This window comes from Budorcas taxicolor, chromosome 7 (genome assembly GCF_023091745.1).
Source record: "Budorcas taxicolor isolate Tak-1 chromosome 7, Takin1.1, whole genome shotgun sequence".
In the NCBI taxonomy this organism is placed as follows: domain Eukaryota; kingdom Metazoa; phylum Chordata; class Mammalia; order Artiodactyla; family Bovidae; genus Budorcas; species Budorcas taxicolor.
Genome location: NC_068916.1, coordinates 20249776 through 20276816, shown reverse-complemented (window position 1 = coordinate 20276816; position 27041 = coordinate 20249776). Strand labels below are relative to the sequence as shown.

General features: G+C 57.7%; 1 protein-coding gene across 4 annotated transcripts in view; it reads right to left on the bottom strand.

Moving 5' to 3' along the window:
• The window catches only part of PIP5K1C (phosphatidylinositol-4-phosphate 5-kinase type 1 gamma), a 47816-nt gene extending 21488 nt beyond the window's left edge, over window positions 1-26328 (bottom strand). For all 4 annotated transcript variants that reach the window (XM_052643843.1, XM_052643844.1, XM_052643842.1 and 1 more), the window contains exons 1-3: window positions 26210-26328; window positions 2836-2867; window positions 1342-1434 (exon numbers count right to left, since the gene is read on the bottom strand). In XM_052643843.1, the coding sequence (XP_052499803.1) occupies window positions 1342-1434; window positions 2836-2867; window positions 26210-26303 (219 nt within the window). In that variant the 5' untranslated portion in view covers window positions 26304-26328. The remainder of the gene's footprint in view (window positions 1-1341; window positions 1435-2835; window positions 2868-26209) is intronic.
• Between the last annotated feature and the right edge of the window lie 713 nt (window positions 26329-27041).

Sequence of the window (27041 nt, the reverse complement as noted above, 5' to 3'; positions counted from 1 at the left end):
TCAAAGGGATCTGCCTCTCTGCATCCCAGTCCTCCACCCTGGCACTGGCCTTCCTGGGGCCCCTCATGCCACCCTCCCTAGAGAAGAACCAGCTGCCTGTCCATCTGTCAGCACTGCCATTCACGTCACCGTCACCATGAGCCTTAAGCAACACGCCCACCATCGAGGAAAGACGCCTTGGTCCTCAAGTTACCGACTCGGGTCCCCAGCACCCCCGCTGCAGCGTCAAGCCCTTCCCAAGTGCCCACCCCTCCTCCTGAAGCCCCACCTCGATCCATTCCCTCAAGATGACATCGACTGAACACAGTCTTCCAGAGGAGATACACAGATGACCAGTGAGCACAGAAGGTGCTGGGTACCACCAGATGCCGGGAAGGTGCAAATCTAGACAGTGAGACCTGCTGCCCATGCATCGGGAGGGACAGATCGACAGACCAGCACCACTCAGGATGGGGAGTGGAGTCCCCATGCTCAGCTGGCAAGAATGGAGAATGGGATGGCCACGGTGGACTGTGTGGCAGCTCCTCCAAGGGCGACCTGTGACCCCCCCGGGGGGCCCAGCGGTTCCACTACTAGGACTGCGGCCCAGGGAGGGCAGTGCAGTCCCCAAAATCACCTGGACACAAGCCCTCACAACAGCACTGCTCACAACAGCCAGAAAAGGTCCATCAGTGGAGGGTGGATACACAGACCATGGTCCCCCCGCCCATGAGAGCATCGCTCAGCCACAAAAAGGAAGCCCTGACACTCACTACCACGTGGATGGCCCCGAGAACACAACGGTCAGTGAGAGAAGCAGACACAGAAGGACACACAGAGTGTGACTCCACTGACGGGAAATGTCCAGAACAGGCTGATCCACAGACACAGACAGTGGGTTCCTGGCTGTCAGGGGATGGGGGAGGCAAATGGGGACAGGGCTTTTGAGGTGAGAGAAATGCTTTAAAATTGACTCTGGCGATGGCTGCACAGCTCTGAATACTCTAGAAACCGTCTAATTGAACACTTCAGAAGGGTGACTCACTCACTGCACACACTTGCTCTCAGTGAGGTGGGTGTTTTTAGGAGGTGTGACCAGGCGGAGAGGACCAGCAGCAGCGGGACCAGCTCACCACGCAAAGCCCTGGCCCAACCTCACCTCCGCCCCACTCCCAAGGGACGGGAGGAAGCTGCAGTTTCCTCTCACCCAAGGTCACAGTCAAGGCCACAGTGACTTGAGGAGCCAGGCAGGTGGTGCAGCCTCCAGCTACAAACAGCCCACACCTGACCTTCCGTGGGCCCCGTGCACACGTTGGGGGGCCCCCTTGTCCCACCCCCGTTGACTGAGGGCAGAGCAGGAACCTTCTTGTAGGTGGTTTCGCCAGATGCGTCCACGCCTCGATGACCCAGCTTCTTCCCATGGCCAGGGCCGGGCTGTCCAGTCATCAGTGGGACCTGGGGAAGAGAAAGCAAGAAGTTCAGAATTGGCAAGAAACCAGAATGCTCTGGAAATCCCAGCTGGAGTCTAGGGCGGGGGCTGGGTGGGTAGGCTGTGGGCACGGGGGCTCCTCTCTGGGGGCTGACATCTCACATCTAGGGGCCACACCCAGACCAGGACCACCGGCTCCTCCAGAAAAGAAAGTCAGCAGCCTGGGCCCTCTGCAGGGAGAAAAGCCCCAACTCCAGGGTCACCCCCACCCCAAGGTCACCCCCACCCCCAGCACTGCTGACTTGGGGCTAGTCACTCTCTAGGGGGGCACCCTGGGTGCTGTGGGGTGCATAACAACATCACTGTCCCACCTCTTCACTGCCAGGAGGCCCCCAGTTGTGACAACCACAAATGTTCCCAGACGTGGCCGGGTGAAACGCTTTGCACTGAAATGGGAGTATCTCCTCCCGGATGAGGGAGAGGTCCCGCTGGTCTGGGAGCAGGCTGGTTCCTGCCAGCTCCACAGCATACGAGTGACATCCTGGCAAAGTTGTGTGGAAGCCACTGGCCCTCATGTGTGACATCACAGGGGAAAGATGGTGCACAGGGCCACGGGGCCTGAAGGAGACACACCAGCTCAAGAGCTGGGCCGAGGCCGCCCCAAAGATGGTGCATACTTGCCACCATTCACAGGGCTCAGACCAGCCTGTTCTGCACGCTGGCCACCAGGGGGCGGGCTTCCCTCAGGCAACGTTAGTTGCCAGCCCTGCTCTGCACCCCTCGCTGGCTCCCCACTGCCTGTCAGCTGGACACCCACCAGGGCCCCAGCAGATGGGCAAAGCCGTCCCAGGAAGGACCCTGGGTGCCCAGCAGCGTCCTGGGAGAGGAGCCTGGCTGGGAGGGAACATGGCTGTCAGGGTGGCTCCCGCTATACCTGGGGTCCTCTAACCTGCTGTTCATGGCTCCTCAGACAACAGGGCTCAGAGGCCCTTCGCAGGTGGCTTCCAGGAGTGACCGGAAACTAACAAGCTAGAGACAGGGTGCCAAGGGCTCACGCAAGTGGCCACCACCAGGAAAAGTTGCCTGGGGACAGGACCAGTGGGACCCTCGGTGGGCAGGTATGGGACAGCAGGGGGTGGGGGGGAAGGCCGGCTTGAAGGTACTGCTGACAGGGACAGGCAGGGGCCATCCTCTCCAGGCCCCTCGGGGCTCTCCCCACCCACCCCATCCCTCCCAGAAACTCAAGATGCTGGTGGGACAGACGGTTTCCACTGTCTGACGACATGTGCCTATTTGCTATGCCAGCATCTGAGGCCCAGGGAAGTGCAGTGAGACGCCTAAGGCCACGGAGCAGGACGCGGGCAGGGCAGGGTGCTGCCCCGTCCACCTTCGGGAGGCAGGGAGGGTGGGCCCCCGAGGACACTCACCTCTGCTGGGGTTGTCTTTTTCTGGGCCGAACCTGAGGAAGAGAAGGGACGCTTTAGTCTGGACCCTTGGCCTCTGCCATCAGCACCGCCCCCCACACACACCCTGCGCCCCTGGGGAGGTGGTAGGGACCCCGCGTGGTAAATAGGCCTGGAGACGCAATATGGGGGTGGACGCGGAGCAACCACGCTGACGCAGCTCTGCAGGCAGGGGTAGTGGGAGGGCGGGTGGAGACAAGGCACAGCCCTTCGCTGGGGAGCCCAAGCACGGAGAGCGGCAGTGATCAGCGGCTGCGGCCCAGGCTAGAGTGACAGCGCCAGCCCCCGAGGCCGCCAGGCGATGGAGAGCCAGCCAGCCAGCCAAGGACACCCCCGGCCCCCGGCCCCACGGCCCCTGTGGAAGGCCAGCGACGTTCACCTCTCGGGACCACGACCACCCCCTCCAGCCCAGCTCCTCGGGGGCCTCTGGCCAAGCCCGGGCCCCGCTGAGCCGGCATCCTCACCCAGAAAGCTGGCTTCTGCTGAGGGTTATCTGTTCAGTGCGAGTGCTCAGCACATATCTGCCCCAACCCCCAGGGTGTTCATATTCTGGTCCCAGAATGGGCTGTGCTGGTGGGGTTAAAACCCGAGATGGGGATGATCCTGGATTCCCAGGGGCCCAGTGCCATTGCAGGGTCGTCATAAGAGGGAGGGGGAGGGTCAGAGGCAGAGAGACAGGAGATGCTGCTCTGCTGGCTGTGAGGATGGAGGGAGGGGCCGTGAGCCAGGGACACAGCGCCTCTAGAAGCTGGAAAACGCTGGAAAACGGGGGAGCCAGCACTCCCCTGGAGCCTCCGGAGGGACGGGCCCTGCCCATGCCTGGATTTAGCTCCATCCAGGACTGTGAGATAATCAATCGGTGCAGTTAGCAGGTCAAGTCTGTGGTGATCTGTTACAGCTGCAAGGGGGAACTCATACACTGGTGTCTGCCAGGTGTCAGCGTGGAGGGGAAGCAAGTGGTGACCAGGACAGTCCTGGCCCCACCTTCTAGGGCACACAGCCAAGGGCGGGCAGAGAAGGGTCTGGACAGCACAGCGAGTGCCAGGAGGACCACATGAAGAGACAGGTGGGGGGTCAGATCAGCAAGGGAAGGCTTGGGCTCTTACCTCAGGGAGATGGGAGCCCTGGAGGGCTGGGATAAGGTGGGACACCTGACTCAGGTGCTCACAGGCACCTCTGGGTGGCCGTAGGGGGACAGACGGGGGGTGGGGGAGCGGCGCATGCTGGTCCAGGTGGGAGATAATGGGGAGATAATGGGGTGGACCATGGGTGGCCACCACAAAGCAGGTGAGAGAGAAGTGGGCATCGGGGAAGATCTAGAGTCAGGACGGACAGGCCGTGCTCACTGGAGGCAGACTGAAGAAAAGTGAGGTGTCAGGAATGACTTAAGGATTTTGGAGCAACTCACAGAAGGATGGAGCTGCATCAGCCAGGATGGGGGCAGGGCAGGAGGTGTGGGGGATGGTCGGGGGCAGGGTGGCCATGTTGAGTGTGAGACCCCTGCGTGAAGATGGGAGGGACAGCTGGACCCCACATCAGGAGCTCAGGGAGGCCCCGGCTGGAGTCAGTTGTCTGGGGGCTAGATGGGGTTTGAGCCCCAAGAGTGGACAAGACCACCCAGGAGATGTGGGAGGGGGGAGGGGAGAGGCCTGAGGACCCAGCCCTGGGCCCATGAGCTGGGGGCGGGAAGGGCCACCAGAGAGCAGCAGGCCCAGACGACGGGTCAGGGGTCAGAACGTGCTCTCTGCCCACCGGGCTTGGGCCAGGGCTGGGTTGGGGATGGCTAATGGGGACTCGGCCTCCTCCAGGAGGATGAAAATGGTCTGCAATCAGTGGTCACGGCTGCACAACATTGTAAAGACACAGGAAAAACTGAATTACACACTTACAAGTGAGTCTTACGGTATTTATGAATTATCTCTCAATAAAGAACACAAAACCAAGATGGCATGGACGTGGTGCAGCCAGGCTGGCTGGGGTGGGGCCTCTCCTGAGCACCCTTCTGCCCGCAGTGCACACCCCCCGCCCCTCCCCACCGCCATCAGGAGACAGGAAAACTGAACCAGGGAGCAGCTGGCTCGGCCCTTCATACCAGGGCCCACAGAAGGGACTCTCCTGGAAGACACAGCCCACGGATCCCTGGAAGGCTGTGACAGCGCCAGGAGGGGACACACCAGCCCACCTGCGACATGTGGGGCTCCATGGCCACAGGACGAACCTGGGCTCAGCCCACCCTGAGGCCTGGGGGTGGGGGGGTGGCGGAAGGTGCTGGAAAGCTGACATAATATTTTCGTTGGCTGCCCAACAGCAGAACAATTCACAGTTTTGCGTCTGGGGTGTGGGGGAAGGAACGGGGGATGAGGCAGGAAGTGCCAGTGGACTGAATGGAACATTCCAGACCTTGTCTGGGGGCCCCAGGCATCTCCTTCTCAGTCTGCCTGGATCACCTGAGCCTGGAACCCAACCCCTGGGCCCACCCACATCCTCTGCAGCTCCTGACCCCTCATCCCGGGGTTGAGATAGTCCAACACCGTGGTCCCTGCCCTCTCCACCACCAAGGCCTCCGCAGTCTCAGGCTTGTGAGGGAGGGGCCCGGCCAACACCAGTGCCAGATGTGAAGTCCAGCCAGGTCTGCCCTGCTCAGGGACACTGGCTGATAAAGGGGCAGCCCTACCCCACCTGGAATCCCCCCAGGCATGAGGCCAGGAGGGCAGAAGGTAGGCTCTGAGCCAGCCCAGGTCACAGGCAGGGGTGCCCAGAGCAGGAGCAGAGCAGGGGGAGAAGCAAGGGCAAGAAGTAGCCAGCACACCTGAGATAGGGTTCTGCCTAGACATGCACCCCGACGTCCCCTCTAGGGACTCCTCTCCCTCTCCCCCGGAGTCCGGCCATCTGCGTGCCCACCCGCTCTCTGAAATGCCCTTCTGGAGCCTTGCCCATCAGCTCTGGGGCCAGGCAGCCAGCTGGCTCTTGCACCCACCCCTGCCATCTGGGCTGGGGGCGGCAGGGACCAAGATCTTGCGCTCTTCCCAGCCCAAGCCGTGACCAATTATCTTTTGAATGAGCCACCCCGTTTTCGAGGAAATTTAGGTTTTAAATAGCCGGGGGAGGGGGAGAGCGTGAGGCGCTGCAGGCGGGAGGCAGGGCTGAGACCTGGGGGGGGACTGGGGACACAGCTGTGCCTCGGGCTGGCCCCCTCACAGATGCCCACGAAGGCTGCTGGTGCGGGACCCCTCCCCTGGCATATACAAGACCACTTCTCTTACATTTGATGAGGAAACTGAGGCAGAGAAGACACATCCCAAGGACCGGGGGCAGGGCAGCCTTACCATCTACCCCTCAGCAGAAACACTAGGTTATTTTTACTTCAAAGTCCATTCAGAGTGCACCTCTGCCTGGCTCCTCTCAGCCCCCATCCTGTACCACGTGGAAAACTGCACTCCCCAAGTCTGTCCTCCCCAGAGCAGCCACCAGAGGGTACCCGTGAGCACCAGAGTTAGGCCCCACCCCGGCCTGGCCGCCGCCTCTGCCCACAGCCCTCCTGGGTCCCACCTCCCTGGAGATAAGAGCCCAAGTCATCCATGCGGCCCACAGAGCCCTGCACGACCTGTCCTGTCCCCTCCCTCTCTCTCTCTCCCCCTCATTCATTCTGCTCCTCACGGGCCTCCTTGTTATTCGCTTCCAGCATGCCAGGTACAGTCCTGCCCCAGGGCCTTTGCACGGGCCATTCTCCCCACCGGAAACGACCTTCCCAAGACCTCTGTAGGGTTTGCTCCCTTGCTTCAGCCAATACCTGGCTTAGACATCACCCCTTCAGCTAAGCTGTTTCCCTGATCACCTCACCCCAGACTGCCCTCCTAACTCCAGGCCACTCTCCCCACCTTCTGGCTTTCTCTGTCTTCCAGCACTGGGCCCCACCTGGTGCCTGTGTGTCATCTCTCCATATCCCCAGTAACCGGGCATCAGGTCTGCCCTGTCCCCTGCAGAGCTGTCTGGAGTGCACAGGGGAGCAGGCCTCAGAGAGGGGCGGGGGGCCTGAGGCGGTCACTGTGGGATCACTGCCCGCCTGTTGCCCAGGGGAGGGCTGCTCCCCATGACTCAGAGAAAATGAGACAGTATGAGGCAGTTGAGCCAGGAAGCAGCACTGGGGCCAGCGCTCTCAAATGTCCCATCAACTGGAATGGTCTGGCCACAGGAGCAAAGTCCCCCTGGGCCAGGCCCCCCCAAGTCTTGGTCCACCATGACCAGAGTGGACAGACTACCCACAAGCCACCGAGGGAACTCTGCTTGCAACCCACAAGGAGGACTCTGAGGCTGACCCCAGGAGTCTGCAGCCCCTGCAGCCAGGCAACCCACCCTGAGCCACCAAACCCAGCAGAAGGGACCCTGCAGTGTGAGGAAGGTGGGTGGCTTTGAGCCACAAGGTCCCTGCTGAGGCCCTGCGGGAGACCCCGTGGGGGCAGGACCAGGCTCCCCCCACCCCCCAGGCCTGTGAGTGCAGGAGCCTCCTAGACTGTGTGCCGCCTGCTGAGCCCAACCCAGATGACAGAATTGCAAGTGTGTGCAGTTTGCAGCCCTGTGGCTCTAGGTGGCTGTTACACAGCAGCAGCTAACTGATACAGGGACCATTCCTCGAGGCCGAGAGCATGTCCAAGAGGAATACAAGGACCTAGTCTCAGCCTTTGGGAGATGAAGACAGAAGTGAGCACTTCACGCTCTCCATCCAACTTGCTTCCTCACAGTCACAAAAGCATTAACGGTACCCACGTGACAGATTACTCAGTCACGAAGAGAAGCCCCGACACTGGCCACCATGTGGCGACCCTGAGGGCACGGGGCTCAGTGAGAGAAGCCCCGAGGGCGCAAAACGTGTGACTCCACTGACGGGAAACATCCAGAGCAGGCTGATCCACAGACACAGAGTGGGTGAGTGGTTGTCAGGGGCTGAGGGGGAGGAGGTTGGGGGTGACTGCTAAGGGCTTTCTGGGACTGATGGAGTATTCTGGAGTTAGATTTTCGTGGTGGTGGCACAACAAAGCAAATATAATGACTGAATTGTGCATTTTAATTAAGAGTTAATTTTATACTATGTGAACTATGGCTCAAAAATTTTTTTTTAAAGGAAGAAGCTCGTTAATTGCAAAACCACCACCCAGTGACATGTGGCTCCAGGACCTCCTCCAGACCCCGCTCCTCCAGCAGTGATACCGCGAAGCAAGAAGACGCAGGACCTTGGTCCCCTGCCCCACCCTGAGATGAGGTCGTGCAGCCAGACGGAGGTGTCTGAGCTCAGGAAGGGCAGCCAAGCCTCCAGGCTGGCGCTCCCCCACCTCCTGTGGGGTAAGGCCAGCTTGTCCTATTTCTGACCTATCTTGGACCGAGATGTCCACAAAACACGGTAAACATCAGCCACTGGAGAGGGGAAGACACACAAGATCAAGCCCAAGGTTTTGCTGCTCCTCTTTCAGCCTCTGTACACTGCAATCACACCAGACAGGAGCACGGGGACCCCACCACAGCTCTCAGCTGAGCTGTGACACTCTGCGAGCCCAGCCTCTCCTCAGTGTGCTGCACAGGACGCGAACAGTGTGGGGCTCCGGGCGCCCCAAGGCCCATTCGCTAACCCAGGCCCCCAGCACTGCAGACATGAGGGGAGGGTCACTCTGTGGGGCATCTGGGGTGTTGTGGATGTGGAGCCACATTGGCCCCCCAACTGGATGCTAGGGGCTCCCTCCCAGTATATATAATCCCAGTCATGACGACTACAGACGTCCCAGGCGACAGGCAGTGAGACTACACACGGTAGAAAACCCCCACACAAGGCATTTATGATGGCAGCGACATGGTAACGGCCAGCACCACACTCCCCGCTGTGCGGGCCCTGTCCCAGAACCCCCTCAACTCGTCCCCTCACTCCACGATGACTGGGTGACACGGGGACTGGCCTCCCAGTCTGCATGGGGACCTGGAAGCTGGCGGTCCCCACAGGAAAGTGACAGGCAGAGGTGTGAACTCAGGCCCCCCACCCACACACCCACCCACTCACTCCACAGCCCCAAGCTTGGTGAGTATATCCCCCAGTTATGCCACCGGGAACCCCTCCCTGGGCTTTCTCTCTGGTGGCAGAGGGTCAGTGCGAGTTGAGTCAACTTTCAAAGTCACAATGTTTTGGAGATAAACCTAGGTTTCTTGGAAAATGAGCAAATCTACACAGACAAAGCCAGCATGCTCACTCGCCTGGATCCATATTCTTGCCCTTCACGTGAGGTCTGCTCCTCCCACAGCAGCCAGAGGGCGCCTGTGCGCACCTGAGCCAGGCACCATCTGATTTAGTGATCTCATTTCTTTACCACCATTTTACAGAAGGAAGCAAGGGTTTGGAGAAATTTAGGAAGTGATCCCAAGTCAGAGGTGAAAAACTTTATGATCACATCTCAGAATCCAGAACAGCGTTCCATAAAATTCAACAGAAAAGTCACGTCGAAAAAGCTATTAAGAAACTAGAGGAAGGTGGGGGTGGGGGAAGTAGGGGTGGGTTGGGGGACAGGAACAACTTTTACTTAAAAACAAGTAGGGGATTTCCCTGGTGGTCCAGTGGTTAGGACTCCACACTTCCACTGCAGGGGCATGGGTTCAATCCCTGGTCAAGGAACTAAGATCCCACAAGCCATGCAATGTAGCCAGAAAAAGGAAGAAAAAGGTACAAACAGTAAGCACATTAACATCAACCACAAGACAAGAGTGAAGCTGTGAGGGCTACCACTTCAGTGGGAGAACTGGCTAATGCAATAAAATAAGAAAAAAGAAAAGGGATGAAAACTGAAAAGATAGATTTTTTTTTTTTTACAAAATCTAAATCTAACAGAACCAACTGACCAAGCACTGAATTAAGTGGAGCAGAGCAAGGTGGCCAGACAGATGCCAGTAACTCACCTGCGGTCATACTGCAAGCAGATCCGGGAGTTTCTGCCCTTTGGACCACCACCTGCTCTTACTCTTTTATGCACCCCTGTCCCTGGTTTCACACTTGAGTTAATTTTTATCTGTTGGACCCGATCTCTCTGATTAACAGACATTAACAGGGAGCTGCTAATCTTTCCTTCACCAGGGTCACACCTGGTGTGGCACTGAATAGGTATGAATCTGGGGTAAATATCACACAGTGGCAGAATAAAGAACTTCCATATTTTTGTTGTTATCTCAGACTTTTACCACCAGTACTAACGACAGGGAAGGCTAAGAAGTCTAAAGTTAATGGGTGATCAGAGTAGTTAACATCACCAAGAACATGCTGGAAAATATCAAAGTCTAGTTAATGAAACACATGTTGAAGTGTTTCCAAGGGAGTGTGCTGTCTGCAGCTCTGAAATGCATTCAAAAGGTTAGATGGAGAGAGTAAAGGATGAGTGATGGCAGGTGCTGGAGGGATAAACACAGCACAACGCCCACTGTAGGGTCTGAGTGGTGATGAGTGGACACTCACTCCAATTCTCCAATTCTTTCAACTTTTCCGTACAACTGAAGACGTTCTTAATATTTTCCCTCCACATTAAAGGTGAATTTTGACCTTTCATGTCAGGTGTTTTTAAACTCTGGAGAGAAATATTTTTTGAGGTTCTGCCCACAAATGTGAGTGATCCCAGTGAGCAGTGAGCAGCAACGGACATACAGGAGCACCCCTAACAAACTCAGTGGCCATCCCCTATGTCCAGGGTCCTGCTTTAGGGATAAAATACTCCAGAGGGAACTGGCTCCTTGCCTGATGTTTAGTAAGAAAAGAGTTTAAGTGCCCAGAAAAATTCAGAATATAAAAGACACCAATGTGTTACTACACAGGTTAAACAAATCTTTGTTTCTCCCTTAAGTCAGGAGTCAGCAAATATTTTCTGTGACGGGTCAGAGGAGACCCAGCAAAGGCCACCCAGGGGTCCGGGTGAGGGGAGTGCCCTAAAGGTGGTTCTCACCCTGGTGATCCTGCCCCCAGAGGACACTGCACAATTCCTGGGGACATCTGTGATCGTCATGACTGGGGGCTCCTGGCATCCAGCGGATGGGACCGAGGTGTGCCCAGCACCCTGGAGCGCCCAGGATGGCACCCAGGGGATGACCTGACTTTGACCCAGGCAGTGCTGGGGGGAGATCTGGAGCACATATAAAGATGTGTGGGACAGGAGGCAGAGCCTGGATGTGGGTGCTTATTATATTACTCTCTGGTATTTAAAATATTTCATGACAAAAATGCACTTACTTGTACTATCCAGTCTGTTCTGTCTTCTGTTTGAAGTGCATTGTAATGAAAGGTTACAGCATGTGTGTGCGCACACACACACACACACACACACACACGCACGGCCTTCCCAGGTTAGGGTCTATCCAGCCAAGTCTCCAACCCTCTCACCACCTCCAGGAGATAACTGCCATTCGACCCATTTTACAGCTGGGGAAGCTGAGGCCCATTGGCTTCAAAGGCTGCAAGGTCACTGCTGGCTATATTGAGAGCTACCCCGAGGCTGGAGTGGAGGAGAGGGGGGATGCGGCGGGTGGAGGAGGTTCTGGTGTCCAGTTTCCGGATAACGGGGTCAGAGCCACATAGCCTGACTGAGGTTGCACAGCCAGTAAGCCCAGGGCCTGGGGGGTTTGATAAGCAACTTGCTCTGCGCCAGGCAGACGGGCCTGGTTGTGCAAGGTCTTCCACTGGGCCCACACCATCACTGGGTAGGGATGGCTCCATCCCTGTGATGCAGGTACTAAGGAGAGAGAAGCCATGTCTGGTTCACACCTGGGCAGAGCTCACCTTCCCCACGCCTGTCCTGGGGCCACAGCAACCCCAGCTCTATCCTCCCCTGGTGGCCTGGATCACCCCCTCTGCATAACACACCACAATCCTGCCCCCAGTGCCCTCCCAACTCCTCCAAAAGCTCCACTTCCTGTCCTGGATGCCTCTGCACCCACCCACGGCTGGGCATGGTGTGGACCTCAGCAAGTACCTGCTGAGTGAGAAACCCAGAAGGGCTGCATGGAGGAGGCTGAGTATGCCCTGTCAGAAGCCTCGGGGAAGAGCAGTGGGAATGCAGCCCCCAAGTGTCTCCAACACGTTCCCTCAAGCTGGACATCAGATGAAGGGCTGGAAGCCAGCACGGACTGTGGTGCTTCCAGCCCAGCCTGTCCCAAGCAACACCCTGCTAGTCTCTCCTGTTAGAGGAAGAAACTGGGCTCAGAGAAGGGGTATTTGGATGTGAGTCGAGACAGAAACACAATGGATGCTCCTTGAAGAAACAAGATGAGTGTGGGGGGGAGAATATTTGTTGATGTAAATCAAGGGCCAGCAACCTGCCCCATGGACCAAACTCACCGCAGTTGTTACAAGGTTTTACTGGCACATGGCCCCTCCTGCTCATTCACAATCACAGCTGCATCAGCTCCCACACAGACCACCCAGCTCCTCACAAAAAACGTCTGCAACCCAGCAAGACCAAAGAGGCCGCGGTGATGGGCTTCAAGCCTCAATGAACTCTGTCTCCCCGTCGCAGCACTGCTGTCCTTGGTGCTGACCCCCCAGCAGACGCCTGGGCCCAAGGTGGACCAGCTGCCCCTTCCTCTTGTTCCCTGCAAAGTCCCAGGGCAGGGAGGCTCTGACCCCGTGGGGCCTGGTCCTGCTCACCCAGGGCTGCAGCACCCTGCCTGGGGCGGGGTGGGCAGGGGCTCCCTAGGGGAAACTAGGGCGCGGGGCCTGGTGCTTAGGAGGCAGACAGTAGACAGGGGCCAGACTGGAGGACAGTGGCCAGAGTGCCCAGGGATAGCGCTCCGCCCACCCCGCAGGTGTCCAGTGGAGGGCCACGTGCTGTCTCAGGGCTGGTGTACAAAGCTTCCTGGCCCAGTTTTCCTCCCAGATGTATTTTTACTTTCCGGCAGCCCACACTGGGCAACACACACTGCACCAGAAGACACACGCCACACTGGATTCCAGCGGACGAGGGCTGCAGGGGGAGGTGGGGGCCGTGGCTGCAAGTCCTCCGGTCGCTGGCGGGGTGATGCTGCCAGCCAGGTGGAGGCTGTTCTCACATTCAGTCCCAGGCTCCACTTCCCAGGGGCCTTCCAGAACCCTAGGGCCTGGACCTGCCCAAAGTCCCTGGCGAGTTGGCAGCCGAGCCAGGTCCCCAATGCCTGGCTGGGCTCCAGGGGTATCACAGGGGCTCCTGCACTTTGAGGTCCCTTGAGCCAGGCTGACCACACAGCCCCATTTGATGAGACAGGCGTTAGGAGTGTCCCATTTTACAGATGAGGGAATGGAGGCTCCATCCTGGGGGCAGCTCCTCCCGCCTGGCCCACAGCCTCACTGTGACCTCCTAAGAGATGGAGCCACGAGGTGTGGGGCTAAGCCACCCTCGGATTCCCGACCCACAGAAAGCGTGAGATGACAGGTGTTTCTCGCTGTTTTAAGCCATGACGCTCTGGGGTAATGTTACACGGCAGTAACTAACGGGTGCTACCCGGTCTCCACATGGCCCCTGGGGGACAAAGGGGAAGGGCGGATGGAGGTGGACTCCACACGGTGCGTCCTGCGGCCCTCACGCCTCTCCTGCTCCTGCCCTTACTCCCTGTGTTCCCACCACACGGCCCCCTCACTGTTCCCCACACATGCCAGGCACAGTCCTGCCCCAGGGTCTTTGCACATGCTTCTCCTCTGTGTGGAACACTCTGCCCCAGCTCACGGATAAGGCCTGGATCAAATGGCACCTCCTCAGAGAGGCCTTCCCTGGCCACTGGCTGGACTGGCCCCGGGCGCCACTCCCTGCCACTGATCGTAAGTCACACCCTGCCTGGTTCAGACCTGCTGCTGCACCGCTGCTCCTCCAGCAGCTGCTCCCTTAGTGAGCAGCAGCCACATCTGCAGCCCACGAGCAGGTCCCTGGCACCACCATGGACACCAGCACCCACCCTTTCTCCCTGGTGGTGACCCCAGGAATCATGTCGAGGTCTTGGGCCAGGGCAGGCAGGCTTGGCACAGAGCGGGGCAGGAACCTCGGGGTACAGCCTGCCGTGTGGGCCTCCAGCTCTGGCCCGCTGGTCACTGTGGGGAGCAGCCGGAGCAACAGGTCAAGGGCCCAGGAACAGTTCCTGCTGAGCGTGGCCGTGCGATGAGGCCAGCGCTGCTGATTCACTGAAACTGCCCATCAGCCCACAAGACTGGCGCTATCATCATGTCCACGCAGCAGATGTGGAGGGCGAGGCTCGGAGAAGCCAGGTCCCTCACCAGAGGCCACTCAGGACCAAGAGAGGAGGATGCACTTGACGCCAGACAGCAGACTCCAGCCTGAGCCACAGCCGCATCCACGGAGGAGCTGGGAAGCAACCAGCCGTCTGAGAGCCCCACAGCCTCCCAGCAGCAGGAGGAGCCTGCACCAGGTCCTGAGGCAGGACTGTGACTGTGGAGCCGCCACAGCCAGAGGCTGCTGAGGCCAGAACAGAGTGAGTGACAAGAGGTGAGGGCAGGGAGGGGACAGGCCCTGCCACATCTGTCACTGCAGGACCCATGCGTGGTTGGTGATTAGGGTCCACTTGCAGCTCTTCCCAGACTGGGGTCTGTCCTGGCCTCCCAGTGACTGGAGACCATGAGGGCACCAAGACAACCGGACGAGAGGAGACACTGGGGTCCCGCTCACAGCAACACAAAATTAACTCAAACGCATCACAAACCTAAACGAAGGTGAGGGCTAAGGCCATAAAACCCTCAGAGGGAAACAAGGTCAAACCTCATGACCCCAAGTCAGGCAGGATTCCTTGGCTACGACACCCAGGGAACCACCAGCCAAGGGAAAGAGAGAAATGGGGCCTGGTCACAATGCAATATATCTGTGCTTCCACAGGCACCACTGCGGAGGTGAGAAGACCACTCAGAGAACAGGAGGGAGCACTGTGGATCATCCGCCCGAGGAGGGGCTCGTGTCGAGACCCTAGAAAGCAGGTCTGCAGTTCAGCGATGAAACAAAAACCAACCCAACTGGAAGACAAGCAGGGACTTTCCTGGTGGTCCCTGGTGGTTAGACTTCGCCTTCCGATGCAGGGGGTGTGGGTTTGATCCCTGGCCGGGGAACTAAGATTTTACATACCATATGGCCAAGGCACCAAACCACAGAACAGAAACCATGCTGCAACAAATTCAAGGAAGACTTTAAAATAGTCCACATCAAAAAAAAAAAAAAAAAACACACCACACACTGAAAAGAAAAAAAGAAGGAAAGAAAAAAGAAAAGAAGCAAAGGATTTGAACAGACATTTCTCCAAAAAGGAAACATGAATGGCCAACAGGCAAGAGAGGTTCACTGACCGTCAGGGAAACACACCTGGAGCTCATGGTGAGCGCCCAGCCCCACCCCACGATGAGGATGGGGCGGGGGAACAGGTGCAGCTGAGTGCGAACAGGGCAGTGTTTCTTCAGAAGGGTAACTGGAGTTTCCATCGGACCCAGCAGCCCCAAGGCTGGGTGTCTGCCCGAGACACGAGGACCCGTGTCCACGTAAGGGATGTACATGGATGTTCTCGGCCTACGAGCCACACCGGCAGAGGTGCAAACAGCCCAAATGCCCACGGACGGGTGGATAAACACACGTGTCCCTCCACACCTGGGAGCGTCACTTGGCCTCGAGAAGGAGAGAAGCCCTGACACTCGCTATCACGTAGACGCACCCTGAGAACACGATGCTCAGTGAGAGAAGCAGACACAGGACACACAGGGTGTGATTCCAGTGATGGGAAACGTGCCGAGCAGGCCGATCCACAGACACAGAGAGTGGGGTACTGATTGTCAGGGGCTGGGGGGGCGGGTGGAGGGTGCCTGCTCATGGGCACGGGTTTCCTTCTGGGGTGATGAAAGTGCTCTAAAATCGACAGTGGTGATGGCTGCACAACTCTGTGGATATAGTAAAACCACTGAATTACACACTTTGAATAGGTAAAACCCAGTGGCCTGTGAATTCTACCTCAACAAAGCTGTTACCCAAAACTCCTGAGTGCAGACTGAGGTCTGCAGCCCAATCTTGCCTCACTGCACAAGGCAGACACCGTGTGCTTCTCACGCTGCACGTCTGTGGGCGCCCTCCATCGGGCAGGTGTGCCAACGTCGTTTACCCAACAGCATTTGCTCCTTTCAAGTCTCTGAGTCACATTCTGTTAATTCTCACGTTTCAAACTTTATCACTACTATACTTGGCAAGTGATCTGTCGTAAGTGATCTTTGATGTTACCATTGCAAAATGATTACTACTTTCTAAAGGCTCAAATAGCCAGTAGAGTTTTTTAGCAATGAAGTATTTTTAAAATATTTATTTATTCAGTTGTGCCAGATTTTAGCTGCGGCATGTGGGATCTAGTTCCTGGACCAGGGATTGAACCCGGGGCCCCTGCATTGTGGGCGGGGGCGGAGGGGGTGGGACATGGGGGGTGCTGGTGAGAGGTGCCTGGGGTGGGCCTGAGGGTGGAGCCAGATCTGTTTTGTGCCAGAAACACATGGCAGCTTCACAGAAGAGAAAAATCATGAGAGCTGACTTCTAAGGGCGGGTGAGGGGATGCAGCAGGCAGCACACACAAAGACTTCTGTGACGGGATGGGACACTCTCCAGGGACAGCAGACAGGGCTTGATGTGGCTGGAGGGGAGTGTGCAGGTGGGGGCCAAGTCCTGACCAGCAGCCCACACCGCAACCCCCCCCATCTCAGTGCACAGAGTGAGTGTCTCCAGAGTGATAAACAGGAAGCCTTGCACAGGACAGGGCCGGGGATGGCAAAGGGGGTGGGGGCAGGGGTGTTCGTCCAGGACTCTGCGGGCCCTGAGAGAAAGAAAGTTCCAGAACCTTCACTACTGGTGCCACAGAGAGCAGAACAGCCATAGGGACCAAGCACAGGTCTGCTGCCAGAGTTCAGGGCCTGCAGCTCAGGCAGAGACAACCCACAGGGCAGTGGACGGTCACCACACGGCCATCACGTGAAAGGTCTAAGGGCAGTGGGGGCGGCCTTGGCCAGGGAAATCAAGTGGGCTTCCTGGAGGAGCAGGCGGAGGACAGGTTCCCTTCCCTGGAGGAGAGCAGGGTCACCAGGCACATGCCTGGTGGCTCCACAGGTGGCAGGGTATGGGTCATCTGAGGTTATCTGAGGTTAGGGTCACAGAGGGGCCCTCAGAGGGTCCCACTGACCCCAAATGCTGAGTGTGATCCTGGATGGAGTCCCAGGGAGGAAGCAGATGTTACCACGCAGGACGGCCTGGGTTAATTCATGGAACTGAATCCTGTCCCATGTTCCATTTCCTCCACATGACCCTGTGCTGGGCTCAGAGAGCCTCTCTGTTTATGGGACACATAGCCCGGCCTCCTCTGTCCTCCTTACTCACAGGTTCCCCATGTGCAGGTCTACCTAGTGGCTGGAATGAACCTGTAACTCACACGTTCACTCCCAGGTACATGCGGATCAGTGAGGTCCTAGGATGCTCCCCACGTGCCCAGTGAGGTGGTGCCCTGCCTGCTGGGCTCAGCCCTCAGACCACAGACAAGGGTCCTTTGCGGGGTCTCTTTAGTGCCGGGCTTTCTGCATTTCTGACTGAATCAACAGCTGGTGTCAGACCAGGCCACACGGGGATCAGTCGTGACACTGGGTGACAGAGCCCTAGGGAGCCAGGCCCTGCGTGTCCTCCTTCCCCTGGACTTCATGGCAGAGGGCATGTGGGTGTCGCCAGAACGTCCCCACAACTCTGTGAAGGTTTCAAAGTTTTCAAAGTAAAATGTTGAAAGGATAATAATATACCCAGAATGATAGTCATTGCCTCTGCAGAGATGTAGGGTTGAGACAGAAACAAACGCTCACTTTCCACCAACTGCAGGTCTCACTGCGGCTTTTCTCCTGGTAAACGTGTTATTACTTGTAGCTGAAGGCATGACTTCTGCATGAAGGCAGAGGCAGACGAGGGGAATGAATAAAAGTCCAGAAATAGACCAGCCACTCGCCGGAGTCTGGCCTGTGATCGGGTGACATTTGCTAGCGGGAGGAAAGCAGATTATCCAGGAAGAGGGGCTGGGATGACCCAGAGCCGCCCAGGAGCACTCTGCTCAATTAAACCCTCACACGTCTCATGCCGGGATAAACTCCAAATCTAACAGGAATTTAAACATAAAGGGAAAAAAGTAAAATTATAGAAGCACTGCTGCTGCTAAGTCATGTCAGTCGTGTCCGACTCTGTGCAACCCCATAGACGGCAGCCCACCAGCCTCCGCTGTCCCTGGGATTCACCAGGCAAGAGTACTGGAGTGGGTTGCCATTGCCTTCTCCAATGCATGAAAGTGAAAAGTGAAAGTGAAGTCGCTCAGTTGTGTCTGACTCTTCACGACCCCATGGACTACAGCCCACCAGGCTCCTTTGTCCATGGGATTTTCCAGGCAAGAGTACTGGAGTGGGCTGCCATTGCCTTCTCCATAGAAGCACTAGAAGAATTTAACTGTAACCTCAGCACAGATGACACATTCACCAACCTGAGAAACCATAGGAAGAGAGACAATGTGACCACATGAAAACAAAATATCTGCCTGGCATCAATAATCACTGTAAGAGAAGATGGGGAGAAGCTTCTTGCACTTATTTGTATCATGGATTAAAAAAATAAATAAACCTTCCATAATATATAAAAGGCTCCTACAGATCAATAAGTAAAAGACTGATATGTAATTTGAAAATGGGAGATATATGATGCAATTGATAGGCAGTTCCCAGAAAGTAGGTAAGAGTCCTGAGATGTGTAGGATGGAATGCAGGAGTGGAGTGAGTGGTGAAAAAGGGTCTCTGAGTATGGAATCAAGACAGGATGCAGAGGGGCCCGAGAACTCTCTTTATGGACAGAGGTATCAAGAACTCTCTTATCTTTGACCTCGGTGGATAGGCCCCTTTATCCCAGGTTTTCTTGCTCCTTTTGCTGGGAAACATTTTTTTTTTCTTCTATTTTATGGCCACGCCACTTGGCATATGGGGTCTTTGTTTCCTGACCAAGGATCGAACCTGCACTTCTTGCAGTGAAAGTGCAGCATCTTAGCCACTGGACCACCAGAGAAGCCCCAGGATACATTCAACACAATGAAGATGAAACAACACATGAAAACCTTTCCCTCTGATTCATGTTTTCTCTGACTCAGTTTTGATGTGTATTAGTATGAGACATATATATATATATATATATATATACAAGTTGCAACTACATCAAAACATCCCCTTGTGTGTAAGTTCAGCAAAGATGGAAGAAATGGACGAGGTGCAGCGCTCTCACCCTTGCTGGAGGGAGCTCAGAACAGTTCACCTGGGGTTAATCACATGCATCTTAACGATGCTCCAACATCTTGGGGGTCCTGCAGACCTGGGGACTGTCTCACCTTGAGTCAGCCAACTCCCAGATCACAAACAACATGCCCATGAGCACATGTGTGCTGTGCAAACCAAGCCACCATGGTTCACACCCTCCCCCTCCTCATCCTGCTCACACACAAGCCCGGGGGCCCCACCCTAACCACCCCCGGCCAGGCCAGGCCCAGTCAGGGCCCACCCCACATCCCAGAGCCACCACCACCAAACCAGTCAACCCTAAGCTGGCTCAGGGTGCTGACCCAGATCATCCCTCCTATCCTGAGGACACCCCGATAAAGGCCCCTGCTCTTTCCACGTCCATCCCAGTCCCTAACCGGTGGCAGAAGGACCCAAGAGACAGCCCACTCAGATTCCTGCCCTGGCAGGTGCCCCCTGGGCCACCAGCCTCAGGGCTGGGCCCTGTCCTGGACAGTTCCTGTGGGCTGGCTCATCTAACCCTCATGGGACCCCGAGAGGAAGGCAAGCCTGAATCCTGCTTCCCCTATGAGCCTCCCGGGGCTGCTGGGACCCCAAATCCTCTGCACCTGCTCCCTGGTCACCTTCCCTCCAGTGGTCAGAGGTTGGAAAGGCCATGTCCTACCAGAGGTGCTAAGACGTGTCTTCCAACAGGGACTTCAGCTGCCCGGTCATCACTCCACACAGGCAGGCCCTGGCCCTGCCTCACCCCCACCTCCCCACCCCAAAGCCACCAGCCCACCACCCGCCGGGCTCCAGACTGGGTCCTCTGCCCTCAGGCATTTCTCTATGTCTCATACTAACACTGCACCCGACCGTCCCCCACACCTGCTCCCACCCCGTCCGCCACCTTAGACGAGGCAGCTTGTCTTTCTGGGGCACAGGTCACAACATGGGAGTCAGCCCCTACTCCCCTCTGTCTCTTGCTCCTCCATGCTCAACCCTTCAATCAGTCCTGTCAACCTGGCTTCTAAAATCTACTCTGAATCACTCCTGCCTCCACCTGAGCCCCAGCCCCACCCACCAGGACCTGCACAGTCCCCTCTGCCCCAGTGCCCCACTCCTTCCTCCCTCCCCACAGTCTGTCCCCCACTGTGGCTTAGTCTGTGAGCAGCTAAGTCAGGCCCACCCCTCCTCTGCCCACAGCCCTCCAGGGCTCCCAACTCCCTGGGGTAAAAGCCCATGTTCTCCCCCAGGCCCATGAGGCCCTGAACAACCTGCCCAGTCCCCTCCCTGACCTCCCCTCCCGACTCTGCTCCAGACACACAAGCCTCCTCTATGTTCCTCCAACATGGTCTGCCCCAGGGCCTTTGCACGTGCTGGAAGCCCCTCCCCACACTCCATAGTACACACCCGTCCTTTCTCTCCCCTTCTCTGCTCTTCTCTTCCTCTTGGCAGCATGATACCTGTTTTCCTCCTTTACTTACTGTCTGCACGCACCCCACTGGCAACCCCCTGCCCCGGGACACAGGGACCACGCTGTCTCATTCGGGCTGGCTCCAGTGCCTGGCCCAGCCATTCTTCAGCACCCACGTGTAACAAACACCCGCCCTGCATCCCACAGCCTCAAACTTTCATCCCCAGCCCCCAGGATCAAGGCCCACATACGGACACGATGAGTGTGTGATTGAGTGAGGCGCGACTGTGACTAATGCTGGGGTCCCTTTCCTAGGTCAGAGCCAGACGCCAGGTCCCCAGATGCCCTCCTGCTGGCTCTGGCATCTGGCTCCTCAGGTTGGACCCTAACCTCTCCAGGCGGCCTGGTGGTGCCTAATTAGTGCAGGGGCCCCTCAGCTAATCCCCAGGTCAGTAATCCCTAATGTGGGCAGTCCTACCTCAAGCCCCGCAGCCAACTGGCAGCAGCCTGGAAATTCCCAGCAGGGCTCCGGCCTGGACTGTTATGAGTGGTGACATTCGGCTAGGGCTGGGTCGGGGTGGCAGGCTGGGGGAACAGGGGGGCCTGGAGTCCAGATGCTCTTGATCCTCAGCCCCCAGGCTAGTAAATGCTGTCACTTAATGAGTGCTGCCAAGGGAGGTGGGTCCCACCTCTTCCTGCCCTACCTAATCTTTGGGACCCCACTGTCCTCACCTTGCGAGGTGGAAAGAGGTACACAGTCCTCGGCCCAGGCAAGAGTGAGTCAGGCCGAGCCTCAGGCCGTCCCACCCAAGGTCCCGTGGGCCTCCACCTGCGTCGGAAATCCCAGGACGCCCACCAGACCTTCCCTTCCCCCATCAGCACAAGCCTGCCTGAGCCTGGACCCCCGGACCTGCTCCTTCTTGGGCCCTTTCCTATCTGCCCTCATCAATTCCAGGGTGCAGACTCCCTCATCTTCCTCCACCCCCACAAGACCCCCGTCCAGGCCCCTGGCCCCACAGCTCCTCTTCCTACCAAGCAGCCCAAGTGCGATCACTCTGGAGTGTGACTTACCGCCCTGCTTACACCTGCCAGCGCCATCAGCTGGACTCAGACCAGAACCTGAGTGAGGCCAGGCCCCCACCACGCTCATTCCTGCCTCAGGGCCTTTGCACAGCTGATCTCCTGCCTACATGCTTGACATGGCTGCTATTTCTCCTTCGGGTCACCTGCTCCCCTGACAGCTCTAAGGCAGCAGGTCTTGGTCACCCCTTGGGGCCATAATGCCCCTTTCACTACCCTCACAGCTCCCTTGGAGCTGGGGTGGTCTGACTCAGGGGTTGGCAGCCATCTTCCATAGAGCACCAGTCAGCAAGTGTCCCTGACTTCACAGGCCATGAGCCCATCTCAACACTTAGCTCTGTCGCTGTAGCTGGATACCCTGTGGACGACAGGCAAGTGACAGGGCATGGCAGGCACCAACGAGACGCGACAGACAAGAACCGGCAGGTGGGATGGACTCGGGCCTCAGTCTACGACCCCTGGGCTCACCTGCTTGCCATCGCATCCTAACCCCCACCAACCTGAGGGCGAGGGAGCCCTGGTACCTGACCCCCATCCCCAGACAGCCTCCAGGAATGTCCAACAGGCCACAACCAGGCAGAGAGAGACCCCATGAGCCGAGCTGGACATCGGCCCTGCCCATCCAGGTTCTGAGGGAAGTGGTCCCTTAAGCAGGTCCCCATCCATCCTTCCAGGGCTCTACATGCCAATCCGCCTGGCCCAGCCCTCCAAGAAAGGCACAGTCATCTGCCCATTTCACAGATGGAGAAACTAAGGCAGAGAGTCCCCAGCTGGCAAAGATGGTCTAGCTCCCAGGGCTGCTTTGCAGAGGGAACTGAGTGTGCCGGACCAAGTGCCAGATGTCACATCACTAGAAAGGGGCCAGGGTGGGATTAGAACTAGGACCCTTCTGCCTCCAAAGGCTGTAGCTGAGTCAGTGAGGGGACGAGGGCGACCACAGCCCCAGGTTACCATCTACCCACAGCTGCAGAGGAAGCCTCATGAGGAGGCCCCACCTGCCCAGCCATGATAGCCCCCACTGCTCTTCAAGCCACTCAGGCCTTTGCCTGGGCCGTGCTGGCTTCCTGCCCCTCTTTCAGGCCCCTCAACCATAAGAGGAAGCCTGAGGGGAGATGTCATAGCAAAAACTTGGAAGAGCTCCGGAAGCAAAGTCAGGGATATGGAAGACAAGCATCCCGGGCAGAGGACACAGCAGGTGCAAAGGTCCTAGGGCAGGACTGGGTCTGCTGTGCTGGAGGAGCAGGGTGGAGGCCCGGGGGTCTTTTACAGAGTGAGAGAAGGGGAGAGAGGAAAGAGGGGAGGGCAGGACATGCATGGCTTTGGGGGAGGACCTGGGCTTTTACCCCAGTGAGGTGGGACCCTGGAGGGCCGTGGCAGAGGAGGGGCAGAGCCTTCTGGAGTTGAGTGGGAGGGAACACAGGAAGAGGCAGATCAGGCCAGCAATGAGGATGGGGCTAAACCAGGCGGAGGCAGAGGGGTGGGGGGAAGCGGGTGGATTTTCAGTCCATTTGGAGGCAAAGCCAACAAAATCTGCCACCAAGTTAGACGTGGGAAGGGGTTGGGGGTCTGTGGGACAAAGCTGACTGTTCTGAAATAACATGGAAGCAAGAAGGGCAGGAGGGAAATAGCTCAGAAGCAACAGACCACAGCACAGCCAAAGCCCACAGGCAGCTCATGGGCCCCCACAGGGCCCAGCCCTCCCTGAGATCCTTGCTGGAGCCAGACACCCCACACGGCCCCCAAGAGCCAGCAGAGAACCCCAGCAGGCCTTCCCTGGACCAGGCCTTGGGAACCCAGGTGTTTAACCAGATTCTAAACACCACCAACATTTAACTCTCATCAGATTGGCCCCAGGGACTGAGGCCAATAACATCCGGAGTGGAGCTAGCAAGGCTGTGGGCACACAGACAGCCAGGCTCTCTCAGCCCTGCCGGAACTCTCCATAAAGCCCCCAAGCATCAACCTGCTTGCCCCTGACCCCGCCACTCAGAGGCAGGGACTCCAGCTTCTAGAGATGAAAGCACCACAGCGCCAGGCCATGTTTAAGGGTGTTTACTGCAGTATGGCTGTGACAACAAAGCCAGCTCCAGACACCACCCAACCGTCCCCCACCAGGAGGCCCTCTGAGTCAGTAAGGCCTAACTGGCGTGGGCTGCTGCTAAAGTTCCCCAAGCACTCTCCACTTGCTGGTACACTAATTCAGGTACTGCTGGCGGTGTGGCCCCATTTTACAGATGGGGACACTGAGGCTCAGAGAGATCAAGGCATTTGACCTTGGAGGTCACAGAGCACTTGAGTGGAACACAGGCAAGCTACAGTTTCCACCCTCTCAATCACAGCACTGTATTCTCTTTCTCTGAAAAGAACTGATACCAACGTGGGGGGGGGGGGTGGATATCATATTGTGGATAAAAAAGCCAGCAAGGCACAGAATGATAAGGGAAGTACAGCAGGCCTCACTCTTGGTGGCTGCCTCTCCAGGGAATACGGATGATGTCTGGAGAGAAGGTCTGTGGTCATCATGACTGGGGGGCTCCTGGCATCGAGTGAGTGGGGGCAGGGATGCTGCTCCACCCCCTACAGTGTCCAGGATGGTGTCCCCACAACAAAGAATTTTCCAGCCCTAACTGTCACTGGTGCCAAGGTGTGAGGGTACCCTCCAAACCCCCTGGTGAATGAGCAGCCCCGGCTGTGTGTTTATGCGTCTGTGTGAGCAGCAGGAAAGGCGTGGACAGTTGTTCCCCAAACTTAACAGAAACGGGTTCAGCAGAGGACAGGTAGCTATTGACCCTACAGTGAGTGAAATAAGCCATCAGCTGTGTGGGAGTCGGGTTTCTGCGGGTTTGGGGACAGGCGGGGGTCGGGGGGGGTCTCACTGGTCAAGTCCCTGGGCTCAGACCCAACCACAGCCGGGGCCTGAACTTTATCTGACCCCATCACCTAGCCCCTGATAAGACACGTTTGCTGTGTGGCTTTCCTGTGGTCACTGCGTCCTAGGCTGTTTTGTCTCTGCCCATATAGGGCAGAGGACTGCTGGTGGAGGTCAGGGGGCTGAGAAGGGACTTCAGCTGGGCCCCTCCACTGTCTGGTGCTGGCATCGCTGCCAGCAAAGAAGCAGGGCGTGGGGGCCGGATTGTGGAGCTGAACGGGGTCATCCACCATGCAGCTCCAGATGGAAGCAGGAAGGGGAGCAGTGGGAGTGCTCCGGAGCCCGGGGAGGGCTGGGGCGGGGTGGAGATTGCTCCCAGCTCCGGCTATTCCTCCAGACATTTCTCCCAACTCCCAGGCAGCGCAGTATCTCCCTCCTGCCACGGAAGGTTCGGGAGGCCTGGGGGAGAAGGAGGATGGGTGCCCCAGGTGGGCGTCCACAGGGACTCGCCAGCGAGGGCTGCCTTGTGGGGAGAGAAGAGGAAACGGAGAATTCTGCAGATCGGAAACTTCGTACTTGGAAGCCTGAAATTTGGAGGAAGAAGGAACCGGCCCCTCCAGGCAGGGGCTGGGCTCGGGCTCGGCCTGGAGCCCGCAGGGCTGGGTGAGGCCGCCTCCCTCCCCAAACCTGCTCTAGGGAAGGGCGAGGGATACAGACCCAGGAGAGGCCCTGGGGAAAGCAGTACACCCTGCAGAGCCACGGCAGCCCTCCTCTCAACATCCAGGGAAAAGGCCGGGGGCTCTCCTGTTCCCCACCTGCTAGCAGAGCCCTGGCACTGAAGGTGTCTGGAGATGTCAACCCCTAGCCCCCTCCTGTTAGAGCAAGTAAACTGAGGCCCAGGAAGGGAAAAGAACGGCCAGTGAACTAAAAACCTGGTCTGGTGAATTCCACAAAGAATGATAAGGTAGTCAGGAGGCTGACCCGGCTGGCCTTCGAGACCCCCCATTTCCACCACAACAGCCCCTGCCCTTCACGACCAGTAAGATGGGCCCAGAGGGTGACCGCTTGCAGGGCAAAAGGTGAGGCCCGGGAGCTGACACTAGCAAGGTGGGCGGCCGGGAGCAGAGGGTCTGCATCACCCTTTGGAGGCAGGGCTCCTCACTGGAACGGGGGTACTCCACAATCCCACGCGTAGAGCAGCCCCCTCACAAGACCGGGTGGGATGTCGTCCCTCAGCGCCCTCAGCAGGAGGCAGGCGGTGTACCCACTCACCCATGGCGCGTCCTAAACGGGGGTCGCCTCCCCCCGCCCAGAGGTGAGTACCCATCTTCCCCGCGCGCCTCCAACCGGAGCTGCTCCACCCACAGCCTCCCAGAATGGGGCCCTGCACCCACCCCCGCCCCCAGACTCACAGCTCTCCCCAAGGACCCCAGGAATGGGGGGCGCCACGCCTGAGCCACCGAGGCGGGGTGTACCGTCCTCCCTCGGGCCCCAGACGACGCGTCCCCTGGCCCCGGAGTGGGGCGTTCCATCCCCCCCGCGAGCGCCCCCGAGTGGAACGTTCCGACCTTCCTGCAGCAGGTCCCGACGCCCCTCCAGCGCTCGGACGGGTCCACTGGGCCCCGGCAGGGGGGTCAGGCGGGTCCATTCGGGGAGCGGGGAGGGGAGGAAGGTCCGGAACCGTTACCTGCTGTCGCACCGCTCTCCGCCGCCCAGGCCGCCTCCGAGGTCACGGCCCCGGCTTCGGCGCTCTCCGCCTCGTCCGGCACCTCCAGCTCCATGGCCGCGCGCGGACCCGCCGGCGGGCTGGCGGGCGGCCGGGCGGCCGGAGGCTGCGACCCGAGCTGCGGCCGCCGCCGCTGAACAACAACCGCCGCCGGCTGGAGAGCGGAGGGAGGGGGCCGGGCCAGGGAGCGAGGGGCGGGCCCGGGGCGGGGCCAGGCGCTGCGCCATCGCGCACTGCGCGCGTCGCCAGTAGGGACTCGGGGGCGGGGCCTGCGTGCGTCAGAGTCCCCGGGAGCGCCGCGAGCGCCCTCACGCGCCCAGGGAATGGAAGAGCAGCGCCATTTCTGCCAATACTGCTGTAGTGCTGTCTCTCAGTCGCGTGCGATTCTATGACAGCATGGACTGTAGCCCGCTAGGCTCCTCCGTCAGTGAGATTATCCCAGGCAAGAACACTGGAGAAGGTTGCCATTTCCTTCTCCAGAATGATGTAGTGCTTAAGAGCATTATTTATAACGAATATAAAAAACAATTACAGTTTTAAATCATCATACTAGTAATATTTATATTAAATATGCTTACGTTTGATGTCAGTAATGGCTATGTAATAATACGTGATAATAAGTAACTTTAATTTTTATCATTATGCATAACCTACAAATTATGTGTGATTTTGTCTTGATATATTAACATTATTAAATAGTGATATGGTATCATGATAAGTAATATTAATAAGTAAAGTAAGATATTTATGATATATAACAGGTGTATTTGTAATGTGGTAAAAATTAGTTATA